General features: G+C 37.9%; 2 protein-coding genes across 3 annotated transcripts in view; one reads left to right on the top strand and one right to left on the bottom strand.

Annotated features, from left to right (window-relative positions):
• APPL1 (adaptor protein, phosphotyrosine interacting with PH domain and leucine zipper 1) overlaps positions 1 to 8,451 on the top strand; it is a 25,693-nt gene extending 17,242 nt beyond the window's left edge. The window contains exons 16-22 of the mRNA XM_030283384.4: positions 68 to 117; positions 395 to 569; positions 672 to 708; positions 2,035 to 2,181; positions 2,395 to 2,445; positions 2,793 to 2,882; positions 3,074 to 8,451. Coding sequence (XP_030139244.3) covers positions 68 to 117; positions 395 to 569; positions 672 to 708; positions 2,035 to 2,181; positions 2,395 to 2,445; positions 2,793 to 2,882; positions 3,074 to 3,223 — 700 coding nt within the window. The 3' untranslated portion in view covers positions 3,224 to 8,451. The remainder of the gene's footprint in view (positions 1 to 67; positions 118 to 394; positions 570 to 671; positions 709 to 2,034; positions 2,182 to 2,394; positions 2,446 to 2,792; positions 2,883 to 3,073) is intronic.
• Positions 4,358 to 17,554, bottom strand: ASB14 (ankyrin repeat and SOCS box containing 14). 2 transcript variants are annotated; one of them, XM_072935060.1, is made up of 9 exons: positions 16,099 to 17,554; positions 15,506 to 15,557; positions 15,002 to 15,137; positions 14,747 to 14,905; positions 12,817 to 13,062; positions 11,970 to 12,141; positions 10,543 to 11,086; positions 9,617 to 9,770; positions 4,358 to 9,522 (listed from the first exon to the last, which is right to left on the bottom strand). In XM_072935060.1, the coding sequence occupies exons 1-9, from the start codon at positions 16,224 to 16,226 to the stop codon at positions 9,329 to 9,331; spliced, it is 1,785 nt and encodes a 594-aa protein (XP_072791161.1). In that variant the 5' UTR covers positions 16,227 to 17,554; the 3' UTR covers positions 4,358 to 9,328. The 2 variants fall into 2 exon arrangements, with proteins under 2 accessions (XP_072791161.1, XP_030139254.1); XM_030283394.4 differs by lacking the exons at positions 14,747 to 14,905; positions 15,002 to 15,137; positions 15,506 to 15,557; positions 16,099 to 17,554 and having other exon boundaries at positions 12,065 to 12,141; positions 12,817 to 12,952.

Raw genomic sequence — 17,554 nt, 5'->3', positions numbered from 1 at the left:
ACTACTGCTCTGTCCATGAATGGTTCCTGTCATCTGACTCCTGCTTTAATGTTTTCATTTTTGATAGACGCACAAACCCTTTTGGTGAATCTGGAGGCTCAAAACCTGAAACAGAAGGTAAAACAAAATTTCACTTCAATGCAAAATAAAAATAAGTTTTGACAATTGTAGTTCTGTTTTCATCTCTTGTATTTATCATCTTGTTTTCATCATCTTTTGTATTCATTAACCAAATGCAAAGATGTGTAGTAACTGCACCTCTAATTGCTGAATAGGAGCAATCTCTCTCCAAGTTAGGAGGAGTTTGGAGTTTTCCTGACTGCAATCCACCTTTGGTTTTGAATGGGAAACCCAAAATGGAGTTTGTTTTTTCAATACTTTTCTTTTTTCTTAGATTCAATTCTTCATCAGTTATTTATTGTAAGATTTCTTGGCTCTATGGAAGTGAGGTCTGATGAAAGCCCAGATGTTGTTTATGAAACAATGCGTCAGATACTCGCAGCTCGCGCCATCCACAATGTTTTCAGGATGACAGAGTCACACTTGTTAGTCACTTGTGACTGTTTAAAGTAAGTTTGCTTCCTGACTTCTATTGATGTTTATTTACAGAATGATCTCTTTCACTTTGGTAAAATTTACTTTCTGGTTTGTCTTTAAAAACAAATTTTTAGGTTAATTGATCCACAGACACAAGTTACAAGACTACGAGTAAGTAACTTTGCATTTTAAGATAAATACCCAGCAATGTAATTCTTTTACTTTAAAAGTATTATTATTAGATGATAGCATGAGATTTCCAGCCAAATTTCCAGTGCTATTAGGAGACCACTGCAGACATTTAGAAACACTTGCAAATCAGGTTTAAGGGAGTGATTTCAATGCGTCAAATTGGCTTTTGAAAATCCCTTCCCCCTGTGATCTGAAAGGGTAAAATACTAAAGCGAGAACATTAATAATGGAGTCACATTAGTTCTGAAGTCCAAGAGGGTTTGTTTGCTGTTTGGTTTCTCTGTTTGTTTTGGGATTTTGTTTTTAATGCATAATTGCCTTGAGGGTGTTGAATGGTTTCTGGTTTGATTTCTTGTTTTTCTACTTCTCTATAAAAAATGCACTTGACAGGAGTAAGTGGAATTCTTGTTAGGATATCAAATAAGGCCAGCTTAATTCTTTAGTAATAGCAGTCTTTATTCATCATATTTCAAAACTCTTCCCTTTTCCCCTTTTTATGCATAATTTATGGTCTGTCAGATTTTGTGTTTTTAAAAACATTCAATTTTTTGCAAGCTCTGAATAGCTTTCATTTTCATAAAAGAAAATTTTAAGCATGGAAAAATATCTTGATATTTAAAGTTTGACGTTAAGTTCAAAAATGCTCCAAAGCTGTCACCTTTTAGAAGTGAGATACATCAACTGAGGGTATGTCCCATATACTAAATGCACACATCTAATTCCAGGAAAACTCATCCTACCAGCTCATAGCAGCTGCAGCAGGGACTCTCAGAATTTTTAAGTTCATTGTTTGATGGGTCTTAAAAAGATTGTTTCAAGTCCAACCTCTTTTATGAATAAGAATGCAAAACAGTTTTCTTCTAACAAACTGATGAGGGTATGTGATTTGTATGGGTTGGGTTTTTTTTTCCTTGCTTATATAATTGAGGAGAACTAAGCTAATTGCAGTAAAGGTTTTTGAGAAGTAGCACCTTTACATGGAACTAAATATTGAAAGCTTAGTCACAAATGTAACTATAATGAATGATGAAAACAAAATAAAACAGGAGTGTATGCACTTTTAGGAAGATGACTGACTCACACTGCAAATGTAGTCCTTTTTTCTTACATGGAGTGTGTTTTTTGACATTTGCTTGTCTTTGGAATAATTTAGTCCTTGCTGTCTGTTTGTGTTTTGTAGTTACATTTGGTCGGGTAACTTCTTGTGCTGTGGTTGTGCATTAATTAATGTGCAGTGTATTGAAACCTTGTGTGGCAAATATTTGGAATCAGTTTTAATCTCTCCCTATCTGATCCTTTTGGCAGTTTCCCTTGCCCAGTGTAGTGCTGTATGCTACACACCAGGAGAATAAGCGCCTGTTTGGATTTGTGCTTAGAACCTCAGGAGGGAGAGTGGAGAGCCGCCAGACTTCCATCTGCTATATATTTGAATCAAATAATGAAGGGGAAAAGGTATTGGTGATGGTTGTGACTTCTATCAGTTGTGAATATGGATTCAAAATGCTAGATCCATTCAAACTGTTTAAAGCATTTTTTAGATACTGAAAAAGTTAAACCTGTAATTTTAAGTGCCTGCAAATGCTTTAATGTGCTGTTGTATTTAATTTGGAATACTGGCTTAAATTTAAAGGCATTTTAAATTATTTCCATCTGTTTTGTGTTTAGATTTGTGACTCTGTTGGATTGGCCAAACAGATAGCTTTACATGCAGAACTGGTAAGAATCTTTTTGGGGCAAAGGATGCTGGGGAATGGAAAGAAGGGGGTATATTTAAGTATGTGTAATAGATTGTATTCTGCAAGATGCTTTTAGATGCAGCAATGCTGTTGTATATTTTAAGGGACTTTTTTCCTAGAATTTAAATTCAAATGAAAAGACTGACCAATATCTATTGTAGAACAATATTCAATATAGGATTAATTTTGCTATTTTTAACAACCATACCAGTCCTTTAAAAGCAGAATAATCAAAACAGTGATGTCACAGTCTTGAGCGAGCTCATATTAATCAGTAGTGTCTCAAACATCTCAGGCTGTTACTTTATTTACATTTTTGCCCTTTAGGATCGAAAAGCCTCAGAAAAGCAGAAGGAAATAGAGAGAGTCAAAGAGAAACAGCAAAAAGAACTGAATAAACAAAAGCAAATTGAGAAGGTACCTTTAATCATTATTTCTTAATATTAGGTTTTTTCTACTTACTTTCTTTTGCAGTTTTGTCCAAAGCTGTCCACTGATAGTATTGATAAATCATTTAGAAATCATAATAATGGTATCCTGTGTCCAGTGCAGATGGCTTTAAGGGTAATACTCTTTTTCTGATTTCTCAACCCCCCTTCTCAACATAGGACTTGGAGGAGCAGAGCCGGTTGATAGCAGCTTCCAGCAGATCCAACCAGAGCAGCACAGAAGGACAGTTTGTAGTCCTTAGCAGCAGCCAGTCAGAAGACAGTGATTTAGGAGAAGATGGAAAGAAGAAGAGAGAATCTGAAGCCTAAGGTTGCCTGCTTCATTAAAATTGGAATCATTAATATATCTGGTGAAAAGGCACAAGTTCTACAAGAGCTGAAATGTAGGTGGAGGGTCTGTCATGTTATAGAAAAGACTTCACAATATATATACCCTATTATGCCTTGATTTTTCTTTCTCAGTTAAGTGATTTCTATTTACTGTCAGTATAATTTCTCTTGTATGCCAGATGAAGCATGGTGATGCTGCCATGTGTATTACAAACATATCTTTTCTCAAAGCTTCTCTTCAGTATGGGAAAAAATGTGGGTGTTTTCTCCACTTACCTCTGTGCAGTTGACTGCTTTGGAAGCAAACCTGAAAAAGCATTGGACTTCAGCAGTAACACTGAAATTTGTTCTTTACACTGCAGTATGGAAAACACCTTGCTGGAAACAAAAGTGAATGTCCCAACAAGATAGTGCTAAGCTTTACCCAATTTGTTGCACATACCTGATCTTAGATTTAGAAAGAAGGATCCCCATTAGCATCAATGAGATGTGCAATAGTTCTAAACAGAAGGATCTTTTTTGTTTCATTTTGCACAGTATGATACTGTCTTGATTTTGGTTTTTTTGGTGAATACAATGCCAAAAAAACTTATTTCAACAGGAGAAAAAGATACTGTCAGACCTAGATAAGAGCTGATGAGATGCAGTTGAACTTTGTTGCATGAGGAAAAGCATTCCTCATCAAATTATAAGAGTCATGTATATAGCCTTGTAGTACAAGTGCCATGTTCTTGGTTTTCCCCAGTACTTGGAATAAAAAGCTGTAAACCTTTGAGTTCATTTTTATAAAACATGCTTAGAGTTGCAGGAACATCTTGAATTCCATCAAATGAAAATCTTCTGCATATGTAAATGCCTTGCTGCTAGTATACTACATCTACTGGAAATGAGTTGAGGCTCTTTAGTCTTTTTATGATTTTGTGAACAGAGTTTATCAGTTCTGAAGTAAGAGATGATACCAATCCTACATCCTAGAGTCAGTTCTGGAAAGCATTTTTTCAAAGTGGTGTCTGTTTACAGCTTATAATCTGCACTCCATATTCCATACCCTGTGTAATATTTATTTTGTATAGTATTAGATGTGCATTCACCTTTTGAACCAGAAGAGAAATGTTGTTTGAAGAGAAATATTTATTTTTGCACTAATTACTATAAATATTAAAATCCAGAGGAACAGAAGATAGCTCTCTAATAGTGGCATGAAAATAACAGGATATGTAGAGAGAAGAGAATATACTTATATTCCAAGTTATAACATAACAGTTATGAGTGATTTACAGTTCATTGCAGGGCATTTCTGGTGTTCAGGAATGGAAGCAATTTTCAGAGTATCTCCTCAGCAGCTGGTGGTGGCCCAGCCCTTCCTAGCCAGAGTTGTTCAGTGGTGATCAAGTAAGTGAGGAATCTCAGGTTGTGTCTGCTGGATGGCTGTAGGTGCACAGAGGGCTCTTCTACTCATGGGAGTGCCCTGCATTGGCCAAAGCCTCCTTCTGCCCTTGGTGCTGGAGATGGGACTTTGTGTGCAGGAGTTGGTGGCCTCAGCTCCTGTGACAGGAGAGAAGGGCAGCAGTGCCTGGGCAGGAGCAGAGGCAGCTGGAGCTGCAGAAGCTCTGGGCAGAGGTTTTACACCACAGGGGCTGGAACAGCCACCAAAGGGCTCTGCCTTGAAAAAGGAGTGGAGGAGGCTGAGGAACTGAGAACTGCCAGGTTGTCTTCCTGAGTTTGTTACCAGATCCTCTTCCAGTGTGATTTTCATCCCCAGAGTAGCCAGTCACTTGTAGAAATATCTGTGTTTGCTGTTGCCCAGTTAGGTCACATAGTATTGCCCTGTGGCTGGATTTAGCTGGCACAGTGCCACATGGACCACACCAGCCTGAGACTTCTTGTGAAACACAGTGGCATTTTTATTGCATATCTAGGATTCTATTCTCAGCTCCCATTTTTAAGAGACTATTTTTATTCTTGCCAACAAAACTGTACAGAGAGGCACTAAATCAAATTTTTCCCCTTTATGTGCTTAAATCAAGGCTTACAGAATGGCAGGGCAGTTTGTCTCTGCAGATTATTTCAGTTCATATTTGTATGTGTTTGTTTTTGTTTACTGATATTTGTTTCCTTTTAATTAATATCACAGGGTAGCTCAAGGTTACTATGTCTTACTTGTATCTTTCTCAAGTATTTACTGAGGATGAAGCAGTTTGGAAACAGCACAGGAAGCCTCTGCAATCAGTTGTCTCTAGTGTCTAGAATCCAGTCCTCAGCTTGTCAGAGAAGGACTAATTGTGTTAAGCACTGGAGCTGCAGTAGCCCAGGCTCCAGAGGGAGGACAAATAATAGGAACTCTCATGAAAAAGCATTTCTGATGTGCAGCCTGTTTTGCATTAGCCTTATTGAAGAAATGTCAGAAAATGGAATTACTGTATTTTTCACAAAAACTACCATTACTCATAGATATAAATCTGCAGAGATGAGGAAGAAAGGCTAATAAAGTTGGCAGGTGAATTTACTGTCAAATGGGATTTTTTGGTTTTAGCAATAAATACTGGAATTATACCATTTGCTATTCAAGCTTTCCATAGCTGCCATTAAATGTAGCTTTCTAAGACAGACTAGGAGTGAAATACATTTTGCTTATGTTGGATGATTTTCATTTTAACCACTAAAAGATTGATATACATGAATGAAATGTAGGAGTTGTTTGCTTATTTAGAGGAGTTTCACTGGTGTAAAATGAGCAAGAAAGTGTAAAATCATCTGGGATAATGATGAAAGCTACAAGAGCAAAGGGCATGTCAGCAGAGCTGGGGAAGTCAGACTGGAATGGCGATTGAGTTAGCAGGGGAGTGCGAATTACTGAGCTTTGCCTAGGGAGGATCACAGAAGTTGTAATTTGAACTATCTAAAGGCAAAAACAGATGCTGAGGTTTTCATACATGACCTTTTTTCCTATAAGGTTTAGAACTACTTCATTAGAAAACAGCTTTGTTGTAAAAAAAAAAAAATCAGAATGATGCTTGCTATTTTCCATGAGAGTATATAACTTTTAGTAGGAACACCTCATGGTCTGCTGGGAACTGCTGTGGTAGAATTTCACCACCAGAGTATTTTATTATTGTAACTAAACTACTAGATGGTTTCCTTTCCTAATTTACAGGAGATTAAATAAACTCTCCTGTTTATTATTTCCTACTGCCTTTTACTCACAATCTGATCTTTCAAGCACTTTTGGCTGAAGCTGTAGTTTGCTTCATGTGCATCTACTATTACTTCAGTCACTCCTGAAAATATTCTTTCAAGTCCATGATTTTGAAGTGACTTCATGTAGGTACTGAATTGGCAGTGTTGTTCAGGACTAACTTGTTCTGTTGCTAATTGCAGCCTCATAATTACTGCCAAACTTCTATCCCTTAAGTAAGAGGATATAAAGCTCGTTACACTGTGTAGATCTACACACTGCAGACCAAGCCGGTCTTGCTGTCAGCTGTTTCAAACTACATACATCCTTTATGTATGTAATGGCATGAATATACAAATATGTCCAATGTGCTTATGGGTATGCATTTTATTGCATTGCAGATGATATTTGGCACTCCTCTGTGGTAACTGCTAGATTTGGCCAAGTCTGAACCAGAGGACAAGGTCAAAATCATGTACTACTTAAAAATATCTAACTGGATATGATCAGGTAGTGAAAAGTCAGTTGCGTGTCATAGTCTTACTTCGTTAATCTGTTTGAGTTAGAAATTGTATCAAGACAATTTACTGTCTAACAGGAAGGTAATATTTCAAAGTTAAGAAACATTCCCCTTCTAAAGGGCTATCAAATTTCCTCTTTATGTGGATGTAAACCCAGAGCTTAAAATTGTGAAACAGCTGATGCTATTTATGAAGCTATAATTAACATACATGAATATAAAGAAATAAATTTGACTGTTGAAGGTAAATTCTGTCTATGCTTAAGGTAAATACTGATTAATTAGTTGCACAGCATTTGGGACAAGCCAGTGGTGAAAACTATGCTACAATATAGTCTCTTATTATTTAGGAAATAGTTCACTTCGAGAAAGAAAACTGCCATTGCTTAGTGAATTTAGTAGAGATATTGTCTACTATAACAGCAAAAGCTGATACCTTATATTCTTTCTCTTGCTCTATATTACAAAAATTCTTGCAAGGTAATTAGTCCCTAAGGCTTCTTGTTTTAATTAAGCACTAAGTTGCCATTTTTAACCCCTGCCACAGTGATATCTAAGCTGTCATGACAAGAGTAAGTCAATGTGTCATTGTGAATGCACTTGTATTCCTAATGAAGTTTATACTGCAAGCTGAGGATTTTTGTACAACCTTTCTGGTCATTTTTATAATAGAGTGGAGTGGTCAAATTCTTATGATGGTGTTCTGGATTGGTCCTGTTCTGGTGAAGTGTAAGTGATTTTTGCAGTATTTGAGACTGACTTGCACATTTTTCCTGAATAGCTGTATTAAGAACAACCAATGGCATATTTTGTCAACTCTGATTGTTGTGTCTTAATCTTGGAAACATGGATAATTAACACTGTTGTGCCAGGGCTCCAGTCAGCATTTTATATATTAAATAAAAGCTTAACTATAGTAACTTTCTGGGTGAGACTTGTACTGATGCAAAAACCTCCTGCATTCTTCATCATACTGACTTTCAGGAAGTACCATTACTAGTGACAGGATGTGTTCCTTCCATTAAAATAAGTTCTGACATGCAGGTATAGCCCTCTGTTGTCAAGTGTAGCTCAGTTCTCTTAATTTTTATAGTAATAGTCAGAGGAAGTTGTAACACTTGGAAATGCTCTTAATCTATTTTTGCAACACTCAGAGACTGAAGGTGAGCAGGAGCTGTGGCAGCTGGCTGGGCAGGACCCATGGGGGGCAGTGACCAGGGCCATGAGGGCTCGGAGGAACAGGGTGCAGAGGCTCTACCAGCACAACCATTACCATGGGCATTGGACATATCTTCACAGGCTCAGTTAGTTTATTATGGGATAAACACCATGTAAAGAACCGTGGGCCATAACCACATTATGGTTAAAATTTGTATTTTATAAGGTTTGTAGATTTTTCTGGGGAAAAGCAGATTTTGAATTCTGTAACTTCTGTGATAAAGATGCATGTATAACTAGAAAAAAAATCTATGCTTACTTGATTATGAAGGAATAAATACTACTAATACCAAATGTGTTGATGAACTACTTTTTTCTGAAATAGGAACTGATATTTGCAGTATTTTTAGAAGGAACAGACATGCTGTAAGTCTTTCTAAGATTTCTGTAAGACTTCCTAAAATGATAGGTTTCTAAAAGTTTAAACTCCAGCTCTTATAGAGAGAAGCTCCAAAAATTGCAAGCCTGACTTTGGACAGCACTGTGTAAGGAGAACCCAGTTCTAGAGAGAATAGTCCAGGTTCACTGGTGGATGAGACATACCAGTACCTGAGAAGGAGCTGCAGAACTAACACAACTTTCAGCAGTGCCACCTTGATGAAACTTTGGTATGTCACATGACCTGCTGTGAGGTTTCTCAAGCTTAATCCCATTTAATTGCCTAGAATGGGGGTTGCTTTATTAGGTAAGGAAAAGAATTACTTAAACTGCTCTTCAGAACTTCACTGTAGGACTTCACAAATAAAAACTTTCTTGTCAAGAGAAGGGAAGGAAGTGCAAGAGAAAAAACTATGTACCTTCCTGGCTTTAGTCAAATCCCTCACCTTTAACTAAACCCTGAGTTTAACCCTGGAATGAGGGTGGTGGTATCTGATATGACAAGCTTTAACTTAGCAGTTTGCAGGCTTGCAGCCCTGCACTGTACACTTCCTTAACTTGTCACACCAGGCATTTAAAATACTGTTGCCATAACTTGCAGATAGGTCATAGTCCAGGAGATCCTTAGAATGGGATCACTAATACTTACATTTTGGGGGTCTCACCATTTTCTTCAGGGGGTGAGGGGAGAGCACTGGCATTACTTAATATACAGAGGAGAGAAAATGCCAAAAAAAAAACCCCACAACAGTCTTATCCACATTAAATTCCCTTCGAAGTACAGGACAAATACTTATGCACAGTTGAGGTTGTAGATCCCTGTGAAGTTTTCCTGTCCATAAAGATCATATTCCTTGTACAGGATGTAATCTTTCAAGCAGTTTGGCAGTGGAAGGAAGGTCATGAAGACAGGACAGCGAAGGCGCAGCCGGCCCATGCATGCCCGGATCTTCAGACGGCAAAGGTGCTTCAGAGAGCGAGGATTTGCTAGAAAGGAGAAGCAAAATTAAAATGCTACCAAGGAAAAAGGCCCCAGTGGCAAACCAGCTTGTTTTCATTAAAAATGTAAACAGATACTTACTTAAAATGAAATGGATGTCTGGCCAGAGTTTTTGTTCTTTGAGAACTGCTTCAAGCTTCCAGCAAATCTTAACATGATCAACATAATCTAACATGACTCGCACTACTTTCCCAGACACGTGCTTCAGCCAGGACAAGGTTATCACTTCACAGAACTGATGGGAACAAAACATTTAGTAGGATAATATTTGATACTGCAGTAAATTACTTCTGTCTCTGAGGACAAAAACAATTACTTGAGCAGGGTTTTACTTGAGAGGTTACCATAGCTTGCCTAAGCCTGACTAATAGAATCTAAAAATCTGAGAGATGGTTATTTTGTACTAGATCCAAAAATAAATGTAAGCAGCTGTGTATTTGGGCATTTGGTGCTTAAAAAGAAGTGATACCACTCTTAAGTGCTTAATAAGAGGATCCACCAGCCCAGTCCATGCATCATCCCTTTATCTTTAGGTTAAAGAAGGGTTCATTAGGTTCCAAAGGACTTTACAAACTGTGAAACAATGACACTGATGAGTGTCTCCAGGAAGTTCTTTAGGTTTGCTTATTTCTGCTCAGTGCTTATCCCACCACTTCCAGGGGTCCTTTCAACAGCCTTCCAGTCTTGGTGTTCTAGTACAGGACAATGCAGAGAGCCAGCCTGCAAATCTCTGCTTTCACTGCATGGACAACACTGCCCCGGAGAGCCAGTTCCTTAGTGATCATGAGCATATCATCAGCTATATTTTCACAATTCAAAATCACTGTTTACAACATTTGCCGTCATGAACTAGGCTTCATAACAATATCTGGTTAATTTTAACGCCTTGTCTATTCCTTTATGTGTAAACTGTCTTCAAAACTTCTTTTTCTGACAGTGCATGTGGCCCCTTTCCATTTAGTTTTAGGAAGGCGGTAGGACAGCACCTGCAGCTGTGTGACACTTACCATGGTGTCTTTGATGACGGTGGAGGTCCAGCCGTCGGTCACGTACTGGGAGTGGTCCCCGCTGCCCCATGGGCAGTCGAAGCAGCGGTGCACGTCGTAGCCGTAGTTCAGCAGCATCCTCAGCATGACCTCATCCTTGAGGGCATATTGCAGAGCTGACGGGAAATGCGTGGTGTTCACGCGGCAGAAGTAGTTGACATTGGCCCCGTGGCGGAGCAGCAGATTCATTAACTCGTAGTTGCCCATTCTCAAGGCTATTTGGAGGCAGTTGATGGGATCTTGGTTTGTCAGGGCTCCGGCGTTGAGCAGCAGCTGCGTTGAGCAGATATCCCCGTTGGAAACAGCGAAGTACAGGGCTGATTTCCGGTGGTCGTCGTAGCCTTTGCGAACCCTCTGAGCCAGCATAAAATTGGCATCAAAACCCGACTGCAGGAGAAACTCAAGGCACTGAGGATGTGCTCCTGCTGCTGCTGAGTGAACTGGACTTATCCCACTTTCTTTAATGGCAGAAAAATCAGTCACTGGAACTAAATATTTGAGAGCTCTGAAAAATTAAAACCAGAAGCATCTCAGAATCTTAAACATTTTGGTTCACTTAACTGATCTTTGAATTTCTCTGTGTTACTGGGCTTCAGAATTCATCATGACTGTTGGAATAGTCTAATACCAAATCAGTACTGTGGCATGCATTGACTTGAATTGCTAACAATGCAATGGATGCTAACTTTACATCTACTACACATAAAATATTATTATATTATGCTATTATTCATGAACAACCCATTCCTTGCTATAGGAATTAATTACTCCTTTTCAATAGAATTTTTTCCTGAATGTTGAAAGCACAGTGTTATTGCTTAACCTATAGGGATTAGGGAATGAAGAGAATATGTATTATGACACGTATTCATATAATCAATAATGTAATACATACATCTAAGTTTAAATATTACAGTTAATATACAGAAAATATTAATACAGAAATTAATAATACTCAAGTGCTTGTTTCTCATTTGTTAGTTGTGATTTCAGCATAAATATCTTCCAATAGTCTTACTCTCTTTAAAATAGGGATAACCCTTACTATCTATTTGTCTATTTAGTATATTCACTGTTCACATTTCTCTGATAGAGAATGGGACATTGACCAAAAGAAAGTGACAGTGTTCCAAGAATCTCAACATCACACTGAACTACTTGTGACAAATGGGGAAAAACCAGAGGGATTAAGATGTGCATCCTAAAATCATGAAGATTTTATCTTAACTGGTCTCTTACATTCAGACACAGAACAGACATATTTACACAGTCAAAAATAATTCCTCATACAAAGCTACAGATTTTCCACCTGCTTTGAATAAGGCAAAATTAGTAAAATTAATATTTCTGGTGTCACTATTATTTGATTTTTAAGTATATTAACTCACAGAAAGTGTCCTCTATATGCAGCTCTGTGGATTGGTAAATGACCCGAGTGCTTTGGTACATTCGCATCAGCCCCATATTCTAGTAAAAGACTCACAGAATCTGGATTTCCTCCTCCTGCTGCTTCAAACAATATAGAAGCACAGTCCATTGCCTGTGAAAGAACATCTGCACCTGGGAAGAAGCAGCAAGGATTTTCACAGTAGTCACTGTAAATATTAATCTGCAATTAATATCTCCAACCCCCCAGTGATATGGTATTTTGAATTCTATTCTACACCAAATAGAACCAGTGTGGGCACAAATCTTCATGTTGTATTCTTTATTTTAGATGTGTTTATGTAATCCTTACAACAAGAAGGTCTAAATTGCTTTGAACGCAGTAAGAATTGTTCCTTGAACTGCAGCAGCAAAAGGTTTTGTCCTTATTCATCAAAACAATTGCTTTTGGTTTACCAATAATGCATTTCAATCCTTTTACTTTACAAAGAACAGGCAGGTATAACTGTAAACATGAGAGCACCCAGTATCCAAGAGTTCATGCAATCCAGTTCCAATGCTGCTGAACCATCATGTAAAATTCCCCACAATAAATATCTTGTCAAGTGTGCCCTAGGGTGACCTGTCTATATAAGAAAATAACAGGGCATTTAAAAACAATTATAAATACTCACTAAATGTTAATATATTATTTTCATATTATATCAGTTGGTATTTGTCAGGCTGTCACTACATCACAACAACACTCAGTGCAGATGACATTTAATTTTCTCTAGTAAGGTGAGCTACTTCTGCTGCTGTTTCTGAAAGCCTTCTCTTCCGGTAAGGTCCTATATATTAAAGTCTCACCTTTTTGCAGTAAGAGCTCCATAATTTCAGTATGTCCCATCTGTGCAGCCAGTGCTAGAGGTGTGAGCCCATATCCACTGCGGGGGTCAGGATCTGCTCCCGAATCCAGGAGAAGCTGTACCAGCTCCTTCCTGCCCAGTCTGGCTGCCTCATGCAGAGCAGTTCTCTCATGGACACAGCGCAAATTCACTCTGGCACCAGATCGTAGCAACAAGGAGGCAATGTCATGGGAATCAAGTTTAATTGCTGTAGGACAGCAAGCAAAGCATCAGACAGGATTATGATCCAGTGCTGTTCTGTGCACTATGGCTGCTGTTAGATGACTGCTCACTGCTCCTGGCAGTGCTATTTAAGCAATGAGAAATGCCACCCTACATTGAAAGGTTTAACTCATCAGCAAGTCTGTTCTTGGATTCCAGGACAGCACTAAGTATGCAAATGAATCATTTCATGGTAATCACTCTTTCTGTAGATTTTTTTTCTTTCTTGCATTTGGTAATGGAACAGAACACAGCTTTCCTTGCCACTAGATGGAGACCACACCAGAGCCCTGGTGCTCAGGAGCTGCCACCAGAGCTCTGTTGAATCTCCATGAGCAGCTACCACAATATGAAACAAAGCTTATAATGACTCTTTCATATGCCTTCTTAGCTTAATAAGCCTGAACTTTTAAGTCAAGGAGGAATTTGTGTTAGCTTCAGTGGATGGAATGATTAGGAAACACCTTTCTCTCCTTCTCTCTTTGATCTTCCAGGCTATGTAGGATAGCAAGTGTGCATCATCAGGACAGATTAGGCTGAGCAGCTTCACGTGCCACAGCTGCTCGAACACCAGTGCCAGCATTCTGTGACAGAAACCCCACTACCTGTAACCTACATGGCTGCTTTAGATAAATCCTATGCATTCCCTTCTTGGGGGATGGTGCATTTTAATGCCATGCGCTTCAGAAGTATCTAGGAGTTCTGTACTGTATTTTTTTTAAACAGATGGCCCTGACTTGAAACTGCAGCCATTTTACAAGGATGGACTGAGGGTACTACACACAATTGATAGGCCTTTTTCTCCTCCTTTAACAATAGTTTTGAAAAAGAAACCACCTTTCCAGTACAGAAAAATGTATGGGATCATCCAAGAAACTTGAGTGCTCCTTTAGAATTTAGATAATGAGAAGACACTTTCATTTTTTGGGTAGAAATCAGTAAGAATGAAGGCATCATAGCCCAAACTGAGGGGAGCAAAGGAAATGAGCACAGAACACTTCTGAAAAACATTTTAGCAAAACATTGTTCTTTAGAAATCATGAATTACAGTTCTTGTGCATGATCAAACTAAAGTGTCATTCACAAAAGAATGAGACTATCCTAGGACTATAATAGCTATGGGACTTTATTCCTAAATTACAAAATATTAAAGAGAAGCAAACTGGGAATGTCAGCCTGTCTTCTTCACTTGTCATCCTTGGATAATGACAGCAATATCTAAATAGGGACAAACACTGCTTTGCACTCTACATACTGCAGATAAATCAGGCTGGTTTGCTATAATTTTGGATCATTAAAACCAATTACCACGGGTTTTTGAGAAAAAAAGGCTGATGCAATGAAGGAGATACCATATGGGCAGAGAATATGAATGTTCTATGCCTGCAGACATGAAGGGCAGTAGTAGCATGAAGAAGCAGAAGGACTCACTACCTGGCACCACTGCAGAAATGATGCCAAGGGAAGCAGAGGATGGCACTCTGCACTTCATGGAGAAAGCTAATTATCATCTGAGAAAAACAGACAGGTACAGACCTATTCAATGCTGAGATTAACTTTTTTTCCCTCCTTAGAGGTATTGAAGTCAAATATGTCACCTTAAAACTAGAATGTATAATTGTATCCTAATCTCATTCCCTCACCTCTCCACCCCTAAAAACTGTATTCACCTATAACTAAAGGAGAATCTCCCTCTTCATTTTTAACATTGGGATTGCAGCCATTGAGCAGGAGAAAGTGGACATTGTCCACAAAACAATTTCTTACTGCCACCAAGAGAGGTGTTTCTCCTTTTAGAGTGGACTGTTCCCACGTAATGTCACGGGAGGCTGAAATACAGAAAAGCAGAACACATTTGAAATTGGGTGATTCATCAAACTTTACTTTGTAAAACTTTTTGGTGGAAAACTGGAAGGACTTTGTACCTTTTAAAGTTATTTCAAGGATGTTCTTATTTAGCTGTGCTGCAGCTTCATGCACAGGAAGCCAGCCTTGCTGATCTGCTTCTTCAAAAGCAGAACTGTGCTTCACCAACTTCTTCAAGGCCTCCTCTTGGCCTGTGGTATTTTAGCATAGGTACATATCCCATTACACATCATAAGACAAAATTTAGGCAATAATACTTTAAGTGCCATTTATCCCACCAGGGTATCTTGCTCATTATGAAAGAAAGGCCTGGAGTTTTACTCTAATTTTAGGAGATGAAGCACTGGAATTTTTGAAAGGGGTGACACTTGAACCCATCTCTCTTCCATGATCCTATCTAATAAGCTAGCTTTTGGACGTCTTGTTTTTAGTTTCCTTACTTCTTCCAAGACTATATAAAGGAAAGGTGCATTTAAATCAGGTGATCAAACCCCCAAAGTGTAGGCATTCCTCAGCCATTCCCAGGGGTTTAGGCTTAGTGTGGTGTGTTTGTACTTAACTGTCCGAATTGCTGCAATGATCTGCCCATGTTCTTTACTTGCAGTACACTGGAAACTGCATAAACAGAACAAGAATAAAAGGAGAAATAAAAATTCATGTGAAGCTAAGGATATAATTATACCTTACTTCAAATACTCTAATTTAGACAATATGTTAGATTTTTCTAAGTTACATTGGTTTTTGAGGGGTTAACACATTGAAACACTACTTTTGTTCATCTTTCCCTGATACTGTAAACACTGAATTTTTCACACAAAGGCCAACACTTAAATGCTAAAATGAGGGAAAGCTCCCATACCAATCTACTTCTACATCACCTACTTATCTTCTTCACTTATACTCATTATAAGTCTTATACTCATTAACATATTGATGTAAAACATCACCTGAAAGTTTCATACATTTCACATTTTCCAAGAAACAGGTACACTTTTTCAGGGAGGACTCAGAACAAGTGAGCTACCAGTGCTTTCCAGTATCCATGGGACAAGGTCAGCACAATACAACTTAGAGAGTTAAAAAAGGAAAATAAGGTCTATTAAATGTTTACAGTAATGCCAAGGAAACACCCAAAATAGAAATAATAACTTATTACCTTTCAAACTCTGTTGCACTGCCACTTGTTTCAAATTTATGTCTCTCTTGTAAGCTTTCCTGAATAGCTTGCTGGGTAGAGATTTCCTCATCAGAATCACCATCAACCATATACACAGAATTATTCATGGCAAATCAGCAGCACCACATTAATTACTTCTGCATAGAAACACTGTTTTTTACTTAGAAGCAGATGTTAAATCTTCAGGTCAAATCTGGAGTGATAGAAACAGCAAACACTGTGTCAGTATCAAGAGAAATGAAACAGCTTAAAATAAATGACTACACTTATACGCTTAAGCAGTCACGCTGTTCTTGGCATATTCAAGATCTCAGATGTTCCATTAGGCTCAAACCTCTTATCTGTTTTACCTTATCAAAACTTCCACTTCTGTCTTTTAATAAAGCTAGTCTGACAAAGCAAAACAAAACAAAACTACAGGGCAAGGTAAAATAAAATTAATAAATAAAACTGAAAGCTAAAAAATAACTTGGCAGAATGAATGAGCACAGGAAATTTAAGGAAGCTGTCAACATGCCAACTACAAAGCTTTAATAATTCTAGAAACATCTTAAAGTTGTGCAGCAATAATTCATAGCAAATCTGCATAATTTAATTTGTTACCTGGTCCACCTAACTTGTGATTGCAAGGCCTTGCTCTGTAATTGCATATATAGCAAAAAAGAGAAATATATTAGCAACATATACAGAAAGAAACTGCTAGTAATTGATTTTATTATGCCTCAATGAGTGCATAGACTACTATTTTTTCCTAAATATACTACTAATTTTCCTATGAATTGAGAAAATATACTGGGTTTCCTCACCTTCTGAAAGAGGGAAAATCTCCGCCTTTGAAGAAGTGATTATTAAGCTGAAAGTGACATTTTCAGGATTGTAAACAATCTCTGCAGAGCCCATGTCCATTAATAGCTCACTATAAATACCCGATCATAAGATACTCTGGGACTTTCTCCAGGTTACTTTCACACACGTCAGTTATGTTTAATAACCTGACCTGATAAGTGGTGCCAACAAAAAAAGGAATTAAAAGTCCAGTTTCCTTGTAAAAATACTTTTGATTTTGGGAACAAGAATTTCAGACCTATAGCAGTAAGTATTACACTGTAAAAAGAAAATTCTTTAGTGCCATCTTAGGAGAGCAAACTAAAGGTGGTCTTAGGAACTTGCTTAAGAGTAAGAATGCAGAAAAAAAAAAAACTTGAAAAAATAAAAGTAAACAAAACCAAGCAAATAATCAAACAAAAACTGTCAAAATTATTACATGTTCCTCATTGATTAATCCTAATTCAAATTAATAGAAAAGCAATTGAAAAATAGAATTTTTAAAGGCAAAAGCAGTTTCAGAAAGACAGACTTATACTGCAAGCAGAGACACAGATGCCCAGTTGATATTGTGATGGTAGGATGGAGTAAGACCTTTATGTGCTCAGTT

This window comes from Taeniopygia guttata, chromosome 12, assembly GCF_048771995.1.
Source record: "Taeniopygia guttata chromosome 12, bTaeGut7.mat, whole genome shotgun sequence".
Taxonomy (NCBI): Eukaryota; Metazoa; Chordata; class Aves; order Passeriformes; family Estrildidae; genus Taeniopygia; species Taeniopygia guttata.
The sequence above is the reverse complement of the archived record's forward strand: the minus strand, read 5'-3'. Positions and strand labels throughout refer to the sequence as shown.